A 23,657-nucleotide genomic window follows, 5' to 3' on the forward strand; every position below is an offset into this window, starting at 1 on the left:
CAAGAATGTGAGAAAGTCAAATGAGGTAGAGAGGAGAGTAGGGGACCAAAAGGAAGTAGAGTTTTGTCTGAATAAGAAAGAAGATTTGCTAATATCAGCAGTCAGATGATGCAACTACATTTTTAGGAACATAAAATCTGTTAAATTACTTCAGTGTTAATCAGTCTAATAATACCTCTACTCACCAATTATAATACATTAGAAAGCCTTTGATAAGATTCCACATGGGAGGCTGCTAAGGAAGATGAGAGCCCATGGTATCAAAGGGCAGATACTAGCATGGATATCAGGTTGGTTGGATGCCAAGGTAGAAGGAAAATAGCAATAATGAGGGCTTCTTCTGGTTGGCTCCCAGTGACTAGCGGAGTTCGGCAGGCCTCGGTGCTGGGGCCGCTGCTCTTCACATTGTATATTAATGATTTAGATGAGGGGATTGAATGGGGAGAGAATCCAGAAATTGGAGGTGCAAAGGGACTTGAGAGTGCTGGTGTAGGATTCCAAAAAGTTAATCTGCAAGTCGAATCAGTAGTAAGAAAGCAAATGCATTAAAGCCACGCCGGGTGATGCGAGGTCGCTGTAGGCCCCGCTCCAGGAGCACTCGGGCGGGAGAAGTTAGCGGTCTCCCTACCCGCGGGCTCCCGGTTCCGCCGTTTCAAGAGGGCTTGTATCCACCGCTCCACCCGCTCCGGTCTCGGCCAGCTCCGCGACGGTGAGGTGAGTCGGCACCAGAGTCCCCGGCTTCTTCCTGTTGGAGGCCGCTCCTCGTTGCACAAAAAGTAGGAACCTAATGCTGAGGCTAGCATTTATTTCAAGAGGGCTTGTATACAAAAGTAGGAACCTAATGCTGAGGCTCTATAAGGCGCTGGTCAGGCCGCATTTGGAATATTGTGAGCCATTTTGGGCACCATATTTGAGGAAAGATATGTTGGCTCTGGAGAGCATCCAGAGGTGGTATACAAGAATAATCCCAGGAATGTGTAGATTAACATATGATGAGCGTCTGACGGCACTGGGCTTATACTCGCTGGAGTTTAGAAGAATGAAGGGGGATCTCATTGAAACGTACAGAATAGTGAAAGGCTTGGATAGAGTGGATATGGAGGCTCTAGGACTAGAGGTCATAGCCTCAGGATTAAAGGCGTTTTTTTAGGAAGGAGATGAGGAGGAATTTTTTTAGTTAGAAGGTGCTGAATCTGTGGAATTCTTTGTCACAGAAGGCTGTGGAGGCAAAGTCAGTGGATATATTTAAGGCAGAGATAGATGGATTCTTGACTACTATGGGTGTCAAAAGTTATGGGGAGAAGATAGGAGAATGGGGTTAGCAGGGAGAGATAGATTAGCCATGATTGAATGGCGTAGACTTGATGGGCTGAATGGCCTAATTCTACTCCTATCACATGATCTTATGATCTTTTTATAACAGCCCTTAATACAAAATTCTACTCCTATTGTTTATGATCTTATTATAACAGCCCAAAATACAAATAATTTAGGTTCAAAGTGTATCAGCATTAAAAGTGAATCCTGTCACATTATTGGCTTGAAGGAAAGCTGATGAATGCTGCCTGCATGGTATTTTTAAGCAGATCAAATGTTATTTATAAATATAAACAAATTATGCCATTTAATACAATATTATAATTTACCTGGTTTAGTAAAATAGTGTTTCTGCAAGCCTTTCCTTTTAATGTCAAATGTCCGATCAGTCTGAGGGGAGGAACATGAAGCACGATTAAAATTAATTGTTCTGCTGCAGATTGGCAAAAAAAATTCCAATGCAAATTAATAATTTTAATATACTCTTAAAAGTGATATCTGAGAAATAATGGATTGATGCTGAATGCAAGGGAAATATTAATATCCACTAACTGTATACTAACTAGGAAAGCTGATGAATGCTGCCCGCTTCAGGTTGTGACCTCCCCGCCATCGAAAGGATCTATAGGAGGCGCTGCCTTAAAAAAACATTTGATATCATCATGGACCTCTCCACGCTGGCCATGCTCTCATTTTTCTACCACCATCAGGAAAAAGGTGCAAGAGCCTGAAAACCATGATCACCAGGTCGAGGACAGCTTCTTCCATTAAGCTCTTCAACACCACACAATACTATCCTCGTTGGCTATGATCTTCTATGGACTGTGCCTTTGATTGTACAACAGAAGTTTAATTAGTATTATAATTATTCATTTAGTGTATTTTTTATTATTGCACCTTGTGGCGGGAGTCTGCAAAATAGCGGACTCGCTTCCCAAGCGCCACATATATCAACATCAAATTATTTCTATGCATGTTATTTTGTTTAAAGGGGGAGATTGTAATGTGGAAACAGTGTCAGTCACCTCTGCACGCTGCTCTGTGAGCTGCCGGGAAGTTATATTGGTGGTCGCTCCATCCTACTGCTGCTGTTGATCGAAAGGAGGCGGTCTAGAGTTTGTGAATGGACTTGAGCTTTATTGAGTATCACGCAATAGGCTCAAAGTAAAAGTCACAAGCTGTCCTTTTTCTCCTTCAAATGTGGTGGAGACGGGACAAGAAGGATTAACTTCAAAATGAACAGGTTGGGAGATCGAGGGGAGAGATTGTAGAGGGAGGGGAGTCTTGGTTGGGGAAGTTGGCATTAGAGGTGGGCGTGCCAATTATTTTTTGCACAAAACCTGCCTGACACATGTCGTCAGTGCTGAGAGGAGCAGCCAAGAAGTGAGCGAATCCTAGAAACATCTTCTGAAAAAAACTTGTTTAACTTGTTTTATGAATACGACGCAAGAATGGCTGGGCCATTGTGAGATAAGGTGAAGCAGGAAACAAATTGTAAGGTTTAAAGCAAACATGATCCAAGATATGGAGATTATTATAGCATATTAGCTGAGCCTTTTACTTGAGATATCTTAAATAAAAAACACAATTCACTGTACACATTCAGCAGGCCAAACATTATCAATGGAAAAAGAAATAGAGTTATGGCCCTGTCTCACGGTGCGAGTCCACCCACGAGTGATCCCGAGTGAAAGAAAAAAATCACACTCGTGGTTGTCTATGAGATTCCAAGTCTATGTTCACGAGTTTAAACGAGTTCCCACGTGTATGTCTAAGTTTGCCGTTTACTTCTCATTTCTGCGATGTACCAAGTTCCTCTCCCGAGTTACCAAGTTCCTCTCCCAAGTTACTCTTGAGCCAACCGTGAATGAAGGCCTGTTTTAAGTATCAAATAGAAGAGCTGCACAGCATCTCATACAGTAAGTATATTCTGATTCAGTATTGAAAGTTATTCAATTTCAGAACTTAAAAAAACTAGGCAGGATCTCGGTCCCGCACTCGCTGCCATTGTGCAGCAAGGAGGCGGTCGCGGCGAAGCAACAGCGTTAAAGAAGACAGCTCCATCCTGCGGCTTTGAGTTAAAGATAGAATTCAGCGCGGCCGCATCTATTGATATGACCTACAACGGGAAAATGCGCACTGTCCAGCGTTTCTCTCTGCTTCATATACGTGGGAATCCCCTCAGTATGGTCACTCAGCGGGACAGGCAGCATCTCTGGAGAGAAGGAATGGGTGACGGGATGATGTTTCCAAAATTCTGCTGCGTCTTTGTGTTACTCCAGCACTGTGTGTTCACTTTTTGTCAACCAGCATCTGCCCTTTCTTGTGTATGACATTATTTGTATCTGTGGCAGTTGATTGTCGCTCCCTTCAGTTTCCCGGGGGGTCGGGACGGGGCTGGAGTTGGGAGGGAAAGGTGGGGAGGAGGGGAGGGGAGTGGGGGGGGGGGGGGGGGGGGGGGGGTTATCTACAGGCCCCCCAAACAGCAGCCTGGATATAGGGTGCAAGTTGAATCAAGAGTTAGAATTGGCATGTCGCAAAGGTTGTTATGGGAGATTTCAACATGCAGGTAGACTGGGAAAATCAGGTTGGTACTGGACCCCAAGAAAGAGAGTTTGTGGAGTGCCTCCGAGATGGATTCTTAGAGCAGCTTGTACTGGAACCTACCAGGGAGAAGGCGATTCTGGATTTGGTGTTGTGTAATGAACTGGATTTGATAAGGGAAATCAAGGTAAAGGAGCCATTAGGAGGTAGTGACCATAATATGATAAGTTTTAATCTATAATTTGTGAGGGAGAAGGGAAAATTTGAAGTGTCAATATTACAGTCGAGCAAAGGGGACTATGGAGCCATGAGGGAGAGCTGGCCAAAGTTGACTGGAAAGAGACCCTAGCAGGGATGTCAGTGGAACAACAATGGCAGGCACTTCTGGGAATAATACAGACAGGCAGGCAGTGACTAGTGGGGTACCGCAAGGCTCAGTGCTGGGACCCCAGCTATTTACAATATATATAAATGATCTGGATGATGGAATTGAAGGCAACATCTCCAGGTTTGCGGATGACACTAAGCTGGGGGGGCAGTGTTAGCTGTGAGGAGGATGCTAGGAGAATGCAAGGTGACTTGGATAGGCTGGGTCAGTGGGAAATGTTTGGCAGATGCAGTATAATGTGGATAAATGTGAGGTTATCCACTTTGGTGGCAAAAACAGGAAAGCAGACTATTATCTAAATGGTGGCCGATTAGGAAAAGGGGAGATGCAACGAGATCTGGGTGTCATGATACACCAGTCATTGAAAGTAGGCATGCAGGTGCAGCAGGCAGTGAAGAAAGCAAATGGTATGTTAGCTTTCATAGCAAAAGGATTTGAGTATAGGAGCAGGGAGGTTCTACTGCAGTTGTACAGGGTCTTGGTGAGACCACACCTGGAGTATTGCGTACAGTTTTGGTCTCCAAATCTGAGGAAGGACATTATTGCCATAGAGGGAGTGCAGAGAAGGTTCACCAGACTGATTCCTGGGATGTCAGGACTTTCATATGAAGAAAGACTGGATAGACTCGGCTTATACTCGCTAGAATTTAGGAGATTGAGGGGAGATCTTATAGAAACTTACAAAATTCTTAAGGGGTTGGACAGGCTAGATGCAGGAAGACTGTTCCCGATGTTGGGGAAGTCCAGAACAAGGGGTCACAGCTTAAGGATAAGGGGGAAATCCTTTAAGACCGAGACGAGAAAAACATTTTTCGCATTAAGAGTGGTGAATCTCTGGAACTCTCTGCCACAGAGGGTTCATTGGCTATATTTAAGAGGGATTTAGATGTGGCCCTTGTGGCTAAAGGGATCGGGGGGTATGGAGAGAAGGCAGGTACGGGATACTGAGTTGGATGATCAGCCATGATCATATTGAATGGCGGTGCAGGCTCGAAGGGCCGAATGGCCTACTCCTGCACCTATTTTCTATGTATTTATGTGCAGGATCAGTTCATTCCAAAGAGGAAGAAAGATTCTAAGGGGAGTAAGAGGTGACCGTGGCTGACAAGGGAAGTCAAGGACAGTATAAAAATAAAAGAGATGTATAATATAGCAATGATGAGCAGGAAGCCAGAGGATTGGACAACTTTTAAAGAACAACAGAAGATAACTAAAAAGGCAACATGGAGAGGAAAGATGAGGTACGAAGAGAGGGAGGGAGGGAGAGGGAAAACAAGGAATTATCGACCAGTTAGCCTGATATTGATGGTGGGGAAGATGCTGGAGTCAATTATACATTTGGATGCAGTAACAGGATTGGTCCGAGTCAGCATGGATTTACGAAGAGGAAATCATGCTTGACTAATTTTCTGGAATTTTTTGAGGATGTAACTAGGAAAATGGACAAGGGAGAGCCAGTGGATGGAGTGCACCTGGACTTTCAGAAAGCATTTGATCAAGTCCCACAAAGGAGATTAGTGGGCAAAATTAGAGCACATGGTATTGGGGCTAGGGTACTGATATGGATAGAAAATTGGTTGTCCAAACTGGAAACAAAGAGTAGGGATTAACGGGTCCCTTTCAGAATGGCAGGCAGTGACTAGTGGGGTACCGTAAAGCTCCGTGTTGGGACCGAAGCTATTTACAATATACATTAATGATTTCGATGAAGGGATTAAAAGTCACATTAGCAAATTTGCAGATGACACAAAGCTGGGTGGCAGTGTGAACTGTGAGGAGGATGCTATGAGGATGCAGGGTGACTTGGACAGGTTGGGTGAGTGGGCAGATGCATGGCAGATGCAGTTTAATGTGGATAAATATGAGGTTATCCACTTTGGCAGCAAGAACAGGAAGGCAGATTATTATCTGAATGGTGTCAAGTTAGGAAAAGGGGAAGTACAACGAGATTTTGGTGTCCTTGTTCATCAGTCACTAAAAGTAAGCATGCAGGTTCAGCAGGCCGTGAAGAAAGCTAATGGCATGTTGGCTTTCATAACAAGAAGAGTTGAGTATAGGAGCAAAGTGTTTATTCTGCAGTTGTACAGGGCCCTAGTGAGACCACACCTGGAATATTGTGTGCAGTTTTGGTCTCCAAATTTGAGGAAGGACATTCTTGCTATTGAGGGAGTGCAGCGTAGGTTCACGAGGTTAATTCTCAGGATGGCGGGACTGTGATATGTTGAAAGAATTGTGCTGAGCTTGTATACACTGGAATTTAGAAGGTTGAGAGGAGAGGGGTTCTTATTGAAACATGTAAGATTATTAAGGAATTGGACATGCTAGGGGCAGTAACCACTGATGCGGAGCCAACCAAGACCGGGCTCGGTCACCGTCAGAGCAAGGAGAGATGTCGGCAAGCGAGAGGGACAACGGCGAGTGAGAGGGACATCGGTGACAGTGGAGGGCCATCAGAGAGCCGTCGAACGTGAGTGTTGGCAGGCGGCCAAGTACAGGCCCACGTGAGCCCTGGCGGTCAGTGGAGGACTGCTGCTGAGAACAAGGAAGGATCTGGCGTGAGGAGCCACCGAGAACAGAGAGGGACCTGGCGTGGGGGGACGAGAACAAAGCACGGGGGAGAAGGAAAAGGGACTATATTGAATACTTTTGTATCTCTGTCAGCACCGTTCACGTGGCGACTCTTGCATACTTGCACTGTATTTAAAACGAAAAATCTGACTGTACCAAGTACACATGACAATAAAGTATCAATCAATCAATCATACTTGGCTGATCTCAAAAAAGCTCAGGGGACCACTTACTCCAGCAACCATCAGATCCAGGACTTTATTCTGTTCAGGGATTAAACAACTGTACAAGGGTGGTTCCTTTCCTGTATGGAGAGCCAGGAACCTATTGCAGGTGACCTTTACCTACAATTGTGAATGGTGGGTGAGCAGACATGTAGTTCTTGGATGATTGTATGTAATAGTCAAGGGAGTGAAGTTTTATATATTCATTAAATCACAGGATGTGGATGGTGCTAGCAATGACAGTCTTGACCACCATCCCTAATTGCAAAGGGGCTAAACCACATTGTTGGAGTTGAGGATCACATACAGTGCCCTCCATAATGTTTGGGACAAAGACCCATCATTTATTTATTTGCCTCTGTACTCCACAATTTGAGATTTGTAATAGAAAAAAAATCACATGTGGTTAAAGTGCACATTGTCAGATTTTAATAAAGGTCATTTTTATACATTTTCTTTTCACCATGTAGAAATTACAGCAGTATTTATACATAGTCCCCTCATTTCAGGGCACCATCATGTTTGGGACACACCAATAGTCATGTTTAGTATTTTGTTGCATATTCTTTGCATGCAATTAATGCTTGAAGTCTGCGATACATGGACATCACCAGTTTCTGGGTGTATTCTCTGGTGATGTTCTGCCAGGCCTGTATTGCAGCCATCTTTAGCTTATGCTTGTTTTGGGGGCTAGTCCCCTTCAGTTTTCTCTTCAGCAGATAAAAGACATGCTCAATTGGGCTCAGGTCGGGTGATTGACTTGGCCACTCAAGATTTGACCATTTTTTAGCATTGAAAAACTCCTTTGTTGCTTTAGCAGTAAGTTTGGGATCATTGCCTTGCTGTAGAATGAACCGCCGGCCAATGAGACATTTGTTTGAACTTGAGCAGATAGGATGCGTCTATACACTTCAAAATTCATCTTCCATGGCTTGTCAGTCCCTTTGACATTAGTAAACTCACCAGTGCTCTCTTTCTACTTAAAGCTGTTCCAAATATTTTGGTAAGCCCAAGGTTTGGCTGATGTCTCGAACAGTTTTATTCTTGTTTCTCAGTCTCATTATGGCTTATTTGACTTTCATTGGCACAGCTTTGGTCCTCATTTTGATGAACAGCAATAAAAGTTTCCAAAGGCGATGGAAAAACTGGAGGAAAGACTTGGTGCTGAGAGCTCTTATACCTGCATTAAGGAGGCAATTAAACACTCCTGAGCAATTACAAACGTCTGTGAAGCCGTGTGTCCCAAACATTAGGTTACTCTGAAATTGGGGGGGGGGGGGGGGGGGGCACACTACATATAAACACTGCTGCAATTTCTACATGGTGAGACCCAAAATGAATAAAAATGACCTTTATTAAAATCTGACTATGTGCACTTTAACCAGATGTGTTTTTTTTTCTATTACAAATCTCAAATTGTGGAGTACAGAGGCAAATAAATAAATGATGGGTCTTTGTCCCAAACATTATGGAGGGCACTGTATAAGCCATAATGAGGTGATGAGATTTGAACCTGTGCTTTTGAATCGATGGTCCAAACCCCGAATGCTAATCCTTTATCTTACTGCCATGCTGTCATACTTCTTTGAGAAAGTGGAAGCAGGGCAATTAATGGAAAGAAGTACAAAGTCTACTGCTGAGTAAATGAATGCACAGGCTGGTGCACAGTGATAGACATGGGGAGGCCAGCAAAACAGCAGGGTAATAGGGAAACGCGAGAAGGGCAGGCAGATAAGGGTGGAATTAGAGAGAAGAAGAAGGGAACACACTGCTACTGGGACATGCCTTGGGAAAGATGCAGAAGGGAAGGGAATAGACAGAAGCTCTGAAAGAGAGAATTAATGTATTTTGTAAGGAAAGGTATTAGCAGACTGTGACTAGAGGCAAAGGGAAGAGCTGTATCTATAATGAAGAAATCTTAAGTTGCAAGTTTCACCTTAACTATTCACCCATAATTATCAATGTGATGATATTTCTTTAAATGATGATCAGCAGCGTGGGAATGTTGTTCCAGCAGAAATCCCCTTGCTATCTTCTGCAGGTAGTAAAACACAAGAGACTGCAGATGGAGGAAACTTGAGCAGAAACCAAATTGCTGGTAAGGCAAAAGCAAATCCTGAGGAGTCAGGGTGAGACCATGGTTGAAGAGCAGGACTGCCATAGGAATCAGAGGAGGAGCAGTGAGAGAAGGTCTGAAAGAACTATCTTCGGAAAGGAGAACTTTTTCTAAGTGCGCATACTTTGAGAAGATTTTGCATTGGAGCAGTAAAATGAAGTCACAAGGGACCACAGACGTTGGAGTCTTGAGCAAAAGACAAACTACTGTTGGAACTCTGAGTTAGGCAGCATCTGTGAAGGGAAATGGACAGACGTTTTATTCCACGACCTTTCCTCTGTTCACAGTTGCAGCCCAATCCGCATTTTTGCTCACCTGCAGGATCAGCGTAGTTCCCACCAGCTATCTGAAGGTTCCTGACCCATAACGTCGCCTATTCACGTTCTCCAGAGATGCTGCCTGACCCGCTGAGTTACTCCAGCACTTTGTGTCCTTTTGTGTAAACCAGCATTTGCAATTCCTTGTTTCTACTCAAACTAGCTTGCTGTTTAGGTCTGACAGTAAACTTGGGAGCACCCGTCTATGTTGTTGCTAAGTATATTTTAGGTGGCACAGATGAATTTTACTATTTAAAAAAAGAAACCTATGGAAAAGGCTAGAGATAGCCCACTTCCTGCCCCAAAATGCTGTTGGTCAATTATACATCTAATGGGAGAATAACGACAGTAGCACAGTCAACAGTGAAGCATTTCCCACTGTCTGTTTGGGAAATCTTATCACCACACACGCTGATCTTTAGTTATAACAGTTTATTCTTTCAGAGGATGTAGAAACATTTAAAATTATGTTTTTTTTGTTATTAAGCATTTCATGTCAAAATTCAAGTCTTGGTCTAATTCCCAAATAAATAAAAAATATCTCCAATGAGAACCTTTGCACGTAGCTCCACCTGTGGGACTACTCCTGCTGCTTTTGCAAATGTGCTGCAATTGCCATCTCAAGGGACGCGCAGGAAGGAAATGCTTGTGGCATCCCGAGGGGCTAAGAAAAATGCAACCATGTACAATTGTATTTTTGGATTTCAATAATATTTTCTGCACATATACCATCGCACGTACATCGATAGGAGAGGTTGAGAGGAATACGGGCCAAACGCAGGTAAGTGGAACCAGTGTAGATGGGACACGTTGGTCGGTGTGGACAAGTTGGGCCAAAGGGCCATCCACGCTGTATGACTATATTTTAAAGAATGTATGTAGAAATGTAACATTTAAGCTCACTGGATAAAAGGGGGGCAAAACCATTTGCAGCTCTTAAGATGTGAACTTTGAGAACTAGCTGACCCACAAGGGAAATCGTTATAAAATAGCCACTGGCAAAGTGGCTGATAGCTGACTGGCAAAGTAAAAAAGGTTGTTTGGGTATGAGCTACCCAACAAATCAGGGGGAGAAAAATCAGTTCATCCAATTACCATCACAACAATCTTTTCCCATATAATTAACAATTAACAGTTTTATTGTTAGGTAGCTTGCTCATTCAACGTTCTTTTTTGCCAGGGCCAATTAGCTCCAAATATCATAACAGTCAATATCTGAACATGGAGAAAGGAGTCTAATTCCAGAGACAAGGTGAAACCAACTGCTTCAGTTGCATTCACTCAAATGCTACCTTGATAAGGTATAATAAACTGAAGTCAAAGGGTATCATTGGGAAAAGATTCTCCGATAGCTGAAATCATAGCACATGTTAAAACAAAAAAACATGGCTCAGATTGTTTGAGGCCAGTCAAATCCCAGGAAAACGCTGCAGCGATTCCTTAGGGCAGAGTTCTAAGACATTACTAATTTCTGCAGCTTCACAATACTCTTGTATTATTGGAGAAATCGTAACATTTGCTTATGATTTAAGCATTAGATGATGTTTTCAGCTCCTTTGCTAATGATGCAACACAATGAATATCTCTTGTAAGGTGTAGAATAGATCTCCTTGGCAGGGAATTGGGAGGTGGTGGGGGTTGTAGAAGGGGAAGCTCATGGAGATGAAAGATGGGAAGAGTACCATTGTTCAACAATTTAGCAAGGCAGGAGTGTGATCGAACAATTGGGCGAGTGCAACTACAACAAATTTCTAAGTTCAACAATATTAAAGCATTACTGATGCTAGATCACCGCCCAAAGACAATTAGGGATGGACAAAAATAATGGTCTGATCACCAATACCTATTCGAGGATTTACTTAAAACAATTATATTTGCTTATATTCGTTAAGCCACAGTGCAGTGTTAACACCGTTGGTAATTGGATATTTACTAAAATCTTATAAGAATGAAATAATTTAGTCTCCTCAGGAATGATGCAAATAAAATCTCTTGAAGTCATCACTCACTATTCTCGCCTTTAAAAAAAATAAAAAATTACAGTTCATATGGATAACACAATTCATGACATTCAAAGGATAAAATGTTTATTAATGGTGTACATTTTACTTTTACCACAGTTCAAGGTCTTACACCATTTGTCGCCAGTCCATCACAAATTTTGGCCATTTAAGTACTTATATCTCACCCACCACCCAATCTCCCACATACACGTTAACACAAACATTGGAAAGCTGTACAAAGTAATTGCTGCCGTCCTAGAAAACTTAGACATAAAACGAAACATATCCTTTGAAGGAATATTTAACTAAATATTGATTTTAAGATAATCCATTTAAAAACATCAGCACATCAATAGCCTTACAATCAAACGATGTGGACATTAGTCATCCTCTCTCTCTTTATTCAGTTTCATGCGGATATTCTTACGATTTCTCTTTCTTCCACTATGAAATACAGCTGACTCTTGCTCCTTCTCCTCCATTGTCATTTGTTTTCTGTCCTTTGACAGCTCCCCTGCATCTTTATCATGCCACCAAGCTTCTACACCATCCACATCCTTGACTTCACTGTAATCTAGGTGCACCAGATCCACCTGCCCAGAATCTACTGGACTGAGCTCACCTCTCTTTTCTCTCTTCTTACTGCCAGGACTGTCCTGTTCTGTCATCTCTGGTTTAGATGGCTTTGTGAAAAGGATTTTACTAGCAACGCCATCAGATTCTTGATTGAAAGTGGGAGTGAAGCTTTCATTGAAATCCATCGTAGATTTTTCCTTTCTTTGTTTCTTTAACCCATCCATGAACTCAAACGCCACTGCTGTATTCTTCTTATTGCTGGTTTCTGGAAGTTCTTCCAAGCTGTATCTGGTCCAGCGTTCTGGATGCAGAAGATAGTCTGGGACAGATGATGGCTTTTTACACAAGGCACTACTCTGCCTTTCTCTGGGAGGTTCCATGACTATTTTTCTCTTTGAAGGAGAACTGCTTAGGCTTCCTGGAAGAGACCCCTCTATCAGCTTTCTCTGGGGACCTGGATTTGGTGGACGTTTGAATTCTCCTTCAATAATCTTGTCTTTAGGTTGAGATGCATCAAATTTTACAGCATTCTCCAAGCCACTGAATATATTGTGACTACGCGAAGTGAACCCGGAACTAGCACCCCGTAGCTGAAACAGCTGTGATGGAGGACTATTTCCAACAGTGGTCAGAGAATAATCTGACGTGTAATCACATTGGGGCTCAACAAGCGAGTCATCTAGGCCCCAGGGATCTGGATCAGACTCACCAAGAGATGACATGGAATTAAGTGACTGTGGATTAGTCTCCGAGTCAGAGTCACTGAGGGATATTACATCACTGAATAATCTGGTTTCATGGTCTTGGTCTCTTTGAAGTAAGAGATCTGTGGAAACCAAGTTGGTCTCCCTATCTGCCATTTTATTGCAACGATGAACTGTTATCTTCTGTGGGAACTGCAGCAAACAGGTGCTTCCAGATGTCCAGGGAGCTCACAGCCTGGTAAGGAAAAAAAAAGTATTGTAGTACAGTACAAAGTTCATCAGATGGAGACTTTAAGTACACATACTATTTACAAGACAATATACTTGTGTATTGTAAAGATTATTAAAGTTACTTTTTTTAAAATCCAAGTCTAAATCTAGCTGAAACAGGCAGAGGTTCACCTGCACCTCCTCCAGCCTCATCTATTGCATCCGCTGCTCTAGATGTCAGCTGCCCTACATCGGTGAGACCAAGCGTAGGCTTGGCGATCGCTTCGCCGAACACCTCCGCTCGGTTCGCAATAACCAACCTGATCTCCCGGTGGCTCAGCACTTCAACTCCCCCTCCCATTCCAAATCCGACCTTTCTGTCCTGGGCCTCCTCCATGGCCAGAGTGAGGACCGCCGTAAATTGGAGGAGCAGCACCTCATATATTGCTTGGGCAGTTTGCACCCCAGCGGTATGAACATTGACTTCTCTAATTTTAGATAGTTCTCACTTTCTCAGCTCTCCCTCAGCCCACTGGCTCCACCTCTCCCAACTCTCCCATAGCCTTCTGTCTCCACCTCTTCCTTTCTTCCCACCCCCACATCAGTCTGATGAAGGGTTTCGGCCCGAAACATCGCTTATTTCCTTCGCTCCATAGATGCTGCCTCACCCGCTGAGTTTCTCCAGCATTTTTGTCTACCTTCGCTATTCCAGCATCTGTAGTTCCTTCTTAAACAACTAGCTGAAAAAGTGATGGCTTCAGATTTGTCTAATGTATTGACAGCCCACTTTTTGTTTAAATAAAAAACACACTAAGACATCAATTCATCAATACTAGCTCAGCCAACCAGTTAATCATGAGTAATATTCACAAAGGATGACAAATTCCTTTTCAGCCTGAGCATTCCACTGAGAAATATTGCAACCACGGCCAACTCACAGAACATCCACAGTTAATCATTTGACAGAAGTGATTTCAATTGAGCATGGGTGATTTAAAATAAAGTTACATTGTTAAGATTGATGTACCAATCTAACAAAAAAGAATTACTTAAATCTGACAGCATATATGAAAAAGATACAAAGTGCTGGAGTAACTCAGTGGGTCAGGTAGACAATATGAAAAAGGAGAGACACACAAAAGCTGGAGTAAAGGGTCTGTCCCACTTTCACGACCTCTGCCGAATTTGTCCTTGACTCATACTTGCAGCATGGTCGTCACGAGGTCGTAGGTAGGTAGTAGCAGGCCGTGATGCTAGTCGTAGGTACTTGTGGCATCAAGTAGGTGAAAAATGTTCACGAGTAAAAAAAGGTTGTGAATTAGGTCGTGAAAGTGGGACAGGCCCTTTACTCAGCGGGAAAGGCAACATCTCTGGAGCGAAGGAATGGGTGACGTTTTGGGTCGAGACCCTTCTTCAGATATGAAAATATAGGTAATATGTAAATACACAGTGCCCTCCATAATGTTTGGGACAAAGATCCATCATTTATTTATTTGCCTCTGTACTCCGTAATTTGAGATTTGCAATAGAAAAATTTTTTTTTTTAAATCACATGTGGTTGCACTGTCAGATTTTATTAAAGGCCATTTTTTATACATTTTGGTTTCACCATATATTACAGCTGTGTTTATACATAGTCCCCCCATTCCAGGGTACCATAGTGTTTGGGACACATGGCTTCACAGGTGTTTGTAATTGCTCAGGTGTGTTAAATTGCCTCCTTAATGAAGGTATAAGGAAGCTCTCACACCTAGTCTTTCCTCCAGTCTTTCCATCACCTTTGGAAACTTTTATTGCTATTTATCAACATGAGGAACAAAGTTGTGCCAATGAAAGTCAAAGAAGCCATTATGAGACTGAAAAACAAGAATAAAACCATTAGAGGCATCAGCCAAACCTTAGACTTACAAAAATCAACTGTTTGGAACATCATTAAGAAGACAGAGAGCACTGATGAGCTTACTAATCGCAAATGGACTGGCAGGCCAAGGAAGACCTCCACAGCTGATGACAGAAGAATTTGCTCTATAATTTAAAAAAAAAAAATCCCCAAACACCTGTCCGACAGATCAGAAACAGGCGTCAGGTGTGGATTTGTCAATGACCACTGTTCGCAGAAGATTTCATGAACAGTAATAGAGAGGCTATACTGCAAGATGCAAACCACTGCAAAAATAGGATGGCCATGTTACAGTTTGCCAAGTACTAAAAGAGCATCCACAGTTCTGGAAAAAGGTCTTGTGGACAGATGAGACAAAGATTAACATATCAGAGTGATGGCAAGAGCAAATTAGAGGAGAGAAGGAACTGCCCAAGATCCAAAGCATACCACCTCATCTGTGAAATACAGTGGTGGGTGTTATGGCCTGTGCATGTATGGCTGCTGAAGGTACTGGCTCACGTATCTTCACTGATGATACAACTGCTGATGGTAGTATAATGAATTCTGAAGTCTATAGACACATCCTATCTGCTCAGGTTCAAACAAATGGCTCAAAACTCATTGGCTGGCAGTTCATTCTACAGCAAGACAATGATCCAAAACATACTGCTAAAGCGACAAAGGAATTTTTCAAAGCTAAAAAATGGTCAATTCTTGAGTGGCCAAGTCAATCACCTATTGTGAACACAATTGAGCATGCCTTTTATATGTTGAAGAGAAAACTGAAGAGGACTAGCCCCCAAAACAAGCATAAGCTAAAGATGGCGGCAATGCAGACCTGGCAGAGCATCACCAGAGAAGACACCCAGCAACTGGTGATGTCCATGAATTGCAGACTTCAAGCAGTCATTACATTCAAAGGATATGCAACAAAATACTAATCATAACTACTTTCATTTACATGACATTGCTGTGTCCCAAACATTATGATGCCCTGAAATGGGGGAGACTATATATAAACACTGCTGTAATTTCTACATGGTGAAACCAAAATGTATAAAAATGGCCTTTATTAAAATCTGACAACGTGCGACACTAAGACAATCATGACGTTCCTGGCAAGATAACTAGATTTCGACAAATCGAGGTACAATCAGTTATTTATAGCCAATGTCTAAATTGTCAGAATATTACTGGTCACCTTTAAAAGTTGAAATTGTTTAGAGCAATTGGAATAAAGAACCTACTTATAAATTGAATATTCTACAAAAACACTATCCTCAGTCGCTAATTGAGTTATCAACTTAACTGTTTAGTTTTGGTCCTGACCAGCTTTGACTAAAATGGAACACATTCCAATCCGACACCATTTTTGGTGTCAGGTAAAAATAGCAGAAGTGTTATCTGCTTTCCCACAAGCTCAAGAACATCCATTGTTGCACACAATGTACATTATTTCCCATTCCTACATAAATCATCCTCACTGAGATCAGTCATTATTGCTTTTGGGAGAAAACCAACATGGTGTTATCAATTTAGTAAATAAAATATGCAAAACACGTTTCAGAGATGAGATGTAAATCTGCAAGGTCCTATCACTATGTTTCACATAGCATCCCCAACCCTCACTTTTCAATGGCCAAAATAATGTTGAACTGGAGCACATTTCACTGATTGCAAAAAATATCTGCTGCAAGCCGGCGCCCTGTCAGCAGCGTCTGTTTTTTTCAACATTTTTTTGTTTTTTCAGTATGTTTTAAAGTATGTTTTTAATGTTTCTTTGTGTGTTTTGTGTGGGGGTGGTGTGGGGGGGGGGGTTGAGGGGGAAACTGTTTTGGTCGCCTCCTCCACGGAGAGGTGACTTTTTCCAGGTCGCCTCCCCTGTGGCCTAACAACGAGGATCGGCGCAGCCTTTCCCGGAGACGCGCCCGGGGCTTCAGCGACGGTCGTAGCGTGGACTCTTGGCGTGGAGCGGGCGAGCCCTCGCTGGGGCTCGCCGGAGGGGAGCGCTCAGTTTCGCTGGCCCGTGGCAGCCGGCAGCCTGAAGCCGCGGTCTGCACAGCTCTAGCTGGCGCGGCGTCTGCAGCCCAGGATCCCTCGTGGGGGACCTGGGGGAAGAAGAAGCTTCCACCGCCGGCCCGCGGCCAACTTCTACCGCGGACCCGGCGTGGACTTACCATCACCCCTGGAGGGGGAGCTTCGACCACCGGCCCGGCGGTCTGCGGTGCTTCTGGCTGCGGCGCGGACTTTAAATCTTCGACCGCCGACCTGCGGCCTACACCAACCTAAAGCCGCGGTCTCCGGCCTTCCACCACAGTGACGAATGCTGTGTGTGTTAAATTTTTATTGTGTATTGTGTGTTCTTTCTCATTGTATCGCTGCTGACATATTTATTTCACTTGCACTTTATGTGCAATGTGACGAATAAACCCGTATTGTATTGTATTGTATATCTGCAACCACTTGTGACCTGCTTGTTGGGATTACTGATTGGTTGATCAGTTTGGAACCCAGTTGAAGTCAAAGAGTAAATCAGGCTAGATCACTGCAAAGATAGTGGCCAGAGTATATGCTCTCCCTCCCAGCATCTTAATTGTCCCGTTAGTCTGACCAACATACTAGCTGTTCTGCCTTTGACAGGGGCTGCCACATGGGAGAGGCAAGTGTAGACTCACTTTCTATCGGTACACATGGCAATTAAACAATAAATGTAAGCTCTCCATAGCAACACAGACGCATCAAGTTGGATTTTAGTGCAAGAAACTGTGTGCTAAATGCTAAGTTGCGTATCCCGCACATACCTTTTTGGAAATTTTGGAAACTAAATTGTGGACTAAAAGTGCAAAAAGGTTAGTAAACTAAAAGGTAAACATCAAAAAGGTGAAAAACAATTTCTACGCAGACAGGTTTGTGGAAGCTACATAAATATCATAGATATTGACGTGGACATTTTTTTAAACTAAATATACAAAATATAAAAATGCTAATTGATTTATGCAATAAAAAGTACTTGTTACCATCATATCTTTGAAGGAATTTTACTGGCCCGGATAATTGGTGATGGATCCTATATATTCTCAAAACGCAGGGTGCACTGATATCTTGATCAACAAAAGACATCCTATGTCAGTCAATCATATAACATGCAAAATGAAGTAACTCATGTTGCACCAAAAAAGTTATATAAAGGCCATGATGGAGGAACCTTAAAAATATATACCACTTTATGGGATGAAGCTGTATTTTGTGCAGTGTTAAACAAAATGTATTTCAGTACCATCAATTACCCTTTGGATACAAAGCACAACATTATCCAATCTAGCATCAGTCAACTGCTTAGAATCTACTTACTTTGTTCTGAGAATGGGCTAGTTTCCCTCCTTCTCGATCTGTCAATGCTACCAAGGCTCTGAGCTCGCAAACACTGTAAAAAAAAAAAACCCATCCAGCTCTTAAAATAATAATTTTATTTGTTGATTTCCTATAAGATAATATCACAAGCATTATGCAAATATCCAAATAAATGTAAGACCAAATAGTTTTAAAGTATGAACCTGCTATTTGCCATTGATTTTCGTACTTGTATTTCATAACATTCATATGAATCAGTGTTACAGGCACACTACAGGTGGGCATTCAACTCCAGAAAATGATTCCAAACAACAAAGATCCCCAGCCTTTGGGTCTACAGTTTACCCCCTCAATAAACTACCGAAATTGTTTCATCACACTTAATTTAATTCCGTGGTTTATTGCACGTTGTGTTTTATAATTAAGTAAAAAGTATTTTTTTTTTAAATGTTATGTGATACCAGATAATTAAAGATAACCCTTTCTATAACGAATAGTGATGCACATACACAACCATTTTTTCAGCATATTGTACGCTATGGGTGGCCTTTCGGACTCATAGCTGTGGTATTAATGTTTGTGCAATTGATTGATATCCATTAAATCACCAATAGCATCAGTAATCATTCCAGAATTTAGAAAGATTTGTTGGGTACAATACCCTAACCATTCACTTGTGGTTTTGAGCTCCTATTTATTGGTAGTGTTTGGCAGTATAAAGAATTGAGACCACAAATCTGCTGTTTAGCACTTGTCATTGTATTTAATCACTACTGCATGTGTACGGTGCAGTAGTGATTAAATACAATGACAAGGAATTTCACTGCACCCTGGTGTATATAACAATAAACTAATCTGAATCTGAAGTTTGCATCAATATTCAATTTTTTCTTACCACAGCCCTTGCACTGTAATTCTCAACCCTGATGATCTGAATCTGCATTTCCGTCCTTAGCTGTTTTCTTTCCCTGAAAATTAACTGACCTCATCTTCTCTCCAAATCTCCCCTCCATCTCCTTGCTGCAACCCAGATTTATGACCATCTCCCATGGCCATTTGCTGGGCATTGATTACAAACAGGGAAATTTGCAAATATTCTCTAGCATTCCTGCTATATTTTTGACTACAAAAGAATGAGTTCTGTTTGGAACCCAAGCATTATCTAATGAAGGTTATTTTTCAAGGCTATAATTCAATTTTCTGTAGTTGCTGAATATTTTTTTTAAATTTCTGTCCCACATTTTATTTGATTATAATTTTACTATTTGAATGGCAAGTTACACTTAGTTATTTTCTTGTTTTCTATTCTCACATATAGCATATCTTGAGGTGATTTTGCAGTGGAGCATGCCTACTTTGACAAAGTTCTCCTCTCGCCATCAAGACTTCTGCAACACACTCTCTCGCTGCTCCCCCTCATTGATTTCTCCTGGTCTTTGTACCTTTTCATATCTCTAATTTCCCTACCCCGACTCACAGCCTGAAGATGGGTCTCGACCCAAAACGTCACCTATTTCTTTCCTCCAGGGATGTTGCCTGACTCGCTGAGTTACTCTGGCACTTTGTGCCTCTCCGGTGTAAACCAGCATCTGCAGTTCTTCCCTATAAACAATATTTACATATATGATGTGCTGCTGCAGGTAAGAATTTCATTGTTCCTTTTCAGGTCATATGACAATAAATCACTCTTGACTCGCAGTGCACATGTGCAAATCTCAGTTACTGCCACCGTGCAGGGTTGTCACTCAGTCACCGCCACCGTGCAGGGTTGCCTCTCTCACAGACACCGCCACCGTGCATGGTTGCCGCTCTCACAGTCAGTCAGTCACGGTTGCCTCGCTCAGTCACCGCGCAGGGTTGCCTCGCTCACAGTCACCGCGCAGGGTTGCCTCGCTCACAGTCACCGCGCAGGGTTGCTGCTCTTAGTCAGTCACCACCACGCACGGTTGCCGCTCTCAGTCACCGCCACCGTGCACAGTTACCGCTCTCACACAGTCACCACCACCATGCATGGTTACCGCTCTCACAGTGGGGGGGGAAATTGGAAACGCCAGGATGGAGTTAAAGGGAAAGTTAGTATAGGAAAAGTTAAGAAAGATACCAGAAAGCTCACAAAGGAATAAGAGAGTGTGGCCAAGTGAAATAGGAATCGATGTGCAAGGTGAGGCAAGTAATGGATTAAAAGTACTATATATGAATGCACAAAGTATAAGGAATAAAGTGGATGAGCTTGAGGCTCAGTTAGAAATTGGTAAATATGATGTTGTGGGAATTACAGAGAAATGGCTGCAAGAGGACCAGGGCTGGGAACTGAATATTCAGGGGTATATGTCCTATCGAAAATGCGGACAGGTGGGCAGAGGTAGCTCTGTTGGTAAGGAATGAAATTCAGTCCCTTGCGAGTGGTGACATTGAATCAGGAGATGTAGAGTCAGTATGGATAGAACTGAGGAATTGTAAGGGTAAAAGGACCCAAATGGGAGTTATCTACAAGCCCCCAAACAGTGGCCTGGACATAGGGTGCAAGTTGAATCAAGAGTTAAAATTGGCATGTTGCAAAGGTAATGCTACAGTTGTTATGGGAGATTTCAACTTGCAGGTAGACTGGGAAAATCAGATTGGCACTGGACCCCAAGAAAGGGAGTTTGTGGAGTGCCTCCAGGATGGATTGTACTGGAGCCTACCAGGGAGCAGGCAATTCTGGATTTAGTGTTGTGTAATGAACTGGAATTGATAAGGAAATTCGGGGTAAAGGAGCCATTAGGAGATAGTGACCATAATATGATAAATTTTAATCTACAATTTGAGAGGGAGAAGGGAAAATCGGAAGTGTAAGTACTACAGTTAAGCAAAGGGGACTATGTAGCCATGAGGGAGGAGCTGGCCAGTTGACTGGAAAGATACCTTAGCAGGGATGACAGTGGAACGACAATGGCAGGCATTTCTGGGAATACAGAAGGTGCAGGATCAGTTAATTCCAAAGAGGAAGAAAGATTCTAAGGGGAGTAAGATGTTACTGTGGCCGACAAGGGAAGTCAAGGACAGTATAAAAATAAAAGAGAAGTATAACGTAGCAAAGATGAGCGGGAAGCAAGAGGATTGGGCAACTTTTAAAGAGCAACAGAAGATAACTAAAAAGGCAATCCGGGGAGAAAAGATGAGGTACAAAGGTAAGCTAACCAAGAATATAATGGAGGATAGTAAAAGCTTCTTTAGGTATGTGAAGAGGAAAAATGTTAAGATCAAAGTTGGACCCTTGAAGACATACGGGTGAATTTATTATGGGGAACAAGGAAATGGCAGACGAGTTCAACAGGTACTTTGGATCTGTCTTCACTAAGGAAGTCACAAACAATCTCCCAGATGTACTAGTGGTCTGAGCACCTAGGGTGACGAAGGAACTGAAGGAAATTCACAATAGGCAGGAAATGGTGTCGAGTAGACTGATGGGACTGAAGGCTGATAAATCCCCAGGGCCTGATGGTCTGCATCCCAGAGTACTCAAGGAAGTGGCTCTAGAAATTGTGGACGCATTGGCTGTCATTTTCCAAAGTTCTACAGATTCAGGATCAGTTCCTGTGGTTTGGAGGGTAGCTAATGTTATCCAACTTTTTAAGAAAGTAGGGAGAGAGAAAACAGGGAATTATAGACCAGTTAGCCTGACATCAGTGATGGGGAAGATGCTGGAGTCAATTATAAAAGATGAAATAGCAGCGCATTTGGATGGCTGTAACAGGATCGGTCTGAGTCAGCATGGATTTACGAAGGGTAAATTATTTTGCTTGACTAATCTTCTGGAATTTTTAGAGGATGTAACTAGGAAAATGGACAAGGGAGAGACAGTGGATGTAGTGTACTTGGACTTTCAGAAAGCCTTTGATAAGGTCCCACATAGGAGATTAGTGGGCAAAATTAGAGCACATGGTATTGGGGGTAGGGTACTGACTTGGATAGAAAATTGGTTGGCAGACAGGAAACAAAGAGTAAGGATTAACAGGTCCCTTTCAGAATGGCAGGCAGTGACTAGTGGGATCCCAGGCTCCCAATGAAAAGTTCAGCGCCGCCGCTCCCTCAGCTCCGCGATATTCATCAGCGGTCTTCAGCGCACCGGAGCTCCAGCGCAGCGGCCTGGGCAAGGCATCGCCCACTCCGCTCCGCGATAGAGCTCCAGCGCTGTGCCGCCACCGAAGCCGAGGTTCTGGGCGGTCCCCTCAGGAAACGCTGCTCCAGGCCCGCTGGTAGGCCACAAGGATGGGTCGACGGTGCAGCCCGAAGATAAGCTGCCTCTCTGACCAGGTAGGGACCCTGAAAAGTAGTTCATCCCCCACCCCATAAAAAAAGGCTAGAACTCCTAAAAACAAAACATTCAACTAACTAAAAATAAAAAAAGATGAAAAACAGACAGCTGCAGGCTGGGCAACCATACCACACAGCACGGCGCCCCTAGGCAACAAGGAGTTGAGTATAGGAGCAAAGAGGTCCTTCTGCAGTTGTACATGGCCCCGATGCGACCACACCTGGAGTATTGTGTGCAGTTTTGGTCTCCTAATTTGGGGAAGGACATTCTTGCTATTGTGGGAGTGCAGCGTAGGTTCACGAGGTTAATTCCCAGGATGGCAGGACAGTCATATGTTGAAAGAATGGAGCGACTGGACTTGTATACACTGGAATTTAGAAGGTTGAGAGCGGATCTTATCTCACAGTCACCGTGCACGGTTGCTGCTCTCTCTCAGTCACCGCCACCGTGCCGTGCACGGTTGCACGGTTGCTCTCTCTCAGTCACCGCCACCGTGCACGGTTGTTGCTCTCTCTCAGTCACCGCCACCGTGCACGGTTGCTGCTCTCTCTCAGTCACCGCCACCGTGCACGGTTGTTGCTCTCTCTCAGTCACCGCCACCGTGCACGGTTGTTGCTCTCTCTCAGTCACCGCCACCGTGCACGGTTGCTGCTCTCTCTCAGTCACCGCCACCGTGCACGGTTGTTGCTCTCTCTCAGTCACCGCCACCGTGCACGGTTGTTGCTCTCTCTCAGTCACCGCCACCGTGCACGGTTGTTGCTCTCTCTCAGTCACCGCCACCGTGCACGGTTGTTGTCAGTGCACGGTGCCGCTCTTACAGTAATCTAAACCCGGCGCTCTGCTGCGTCTCACTCCCTTCATGGACGGGCCAATCAGAAAGCACGTAAGATGACGCTGCGTGCGCCAGCGCTCGCGCCATCCCCTCCCCCCTCCTCTCTCCGTCCGCAATACTCACAGATTCTGAGCGGTGGACAGGATACTGCTTAACTCTAAGAGGACAGCGGTTCTATCTTCATTGAGCTGTGACTCCGAGTCCATATCCCCCTAGTCACGATGCGGCCTGATTCCCAGGTACGACGCGGCGCGTTCCGTTACAGGACCTTCTCCCACCGCTCACTCGCACTCACCGGAAATGACTGATCGAGGGGACCAATGAGCTG

At 43.5% G+C, this 23,657-nt stretch overlaps 1 protein-coding gene across 1 annotated transcript; it reads right to left on the reverse strand.

Annotated features, from left to right (window-relative positions):
- Positions 1-11,539: 11,539 nt before the first annotated feature.
- Positions 11,540-23,653, reverse strand: tssc4 (tumor suppressing subtransferable candidate 4). The gene is made up of 3 exons (XM_055649652.1): positions 23,453-23,653; positions 18,201-18,273; positions 11,540-12,992 (listed from the first exon to the last, which is right to left on the reverse strand). Exon 3 carries the CDS (start codon positions 12,911-12,913, stop codon positions 11,858-11,860), a length of 1,056 nt encoding a protein of 351 aa, XP_055505627.1. The 5' UTR covers positions 12,914-12,992; positions 18,201-18,273; positions 23,453-23,653; the 3' UTR covers positions 11,540-11,857.
- Positions 23,654-23,657: the final 4 nt, after the last annotated feature.

Source organism: Leucoraja erinacea, chromosome 18 (assembly GCF_028641065.1).
Source record: "Leucoraja erinacea ecotype New England chromosome 18, Leri_hhj_1, whole genome shotgun sequence".
NCBI lineage: Eukaryota > Metazoa > Chordata > Chondrichthyes > Rajiformes > Rajidae > Leucoraja > Leucoraja erinaceus.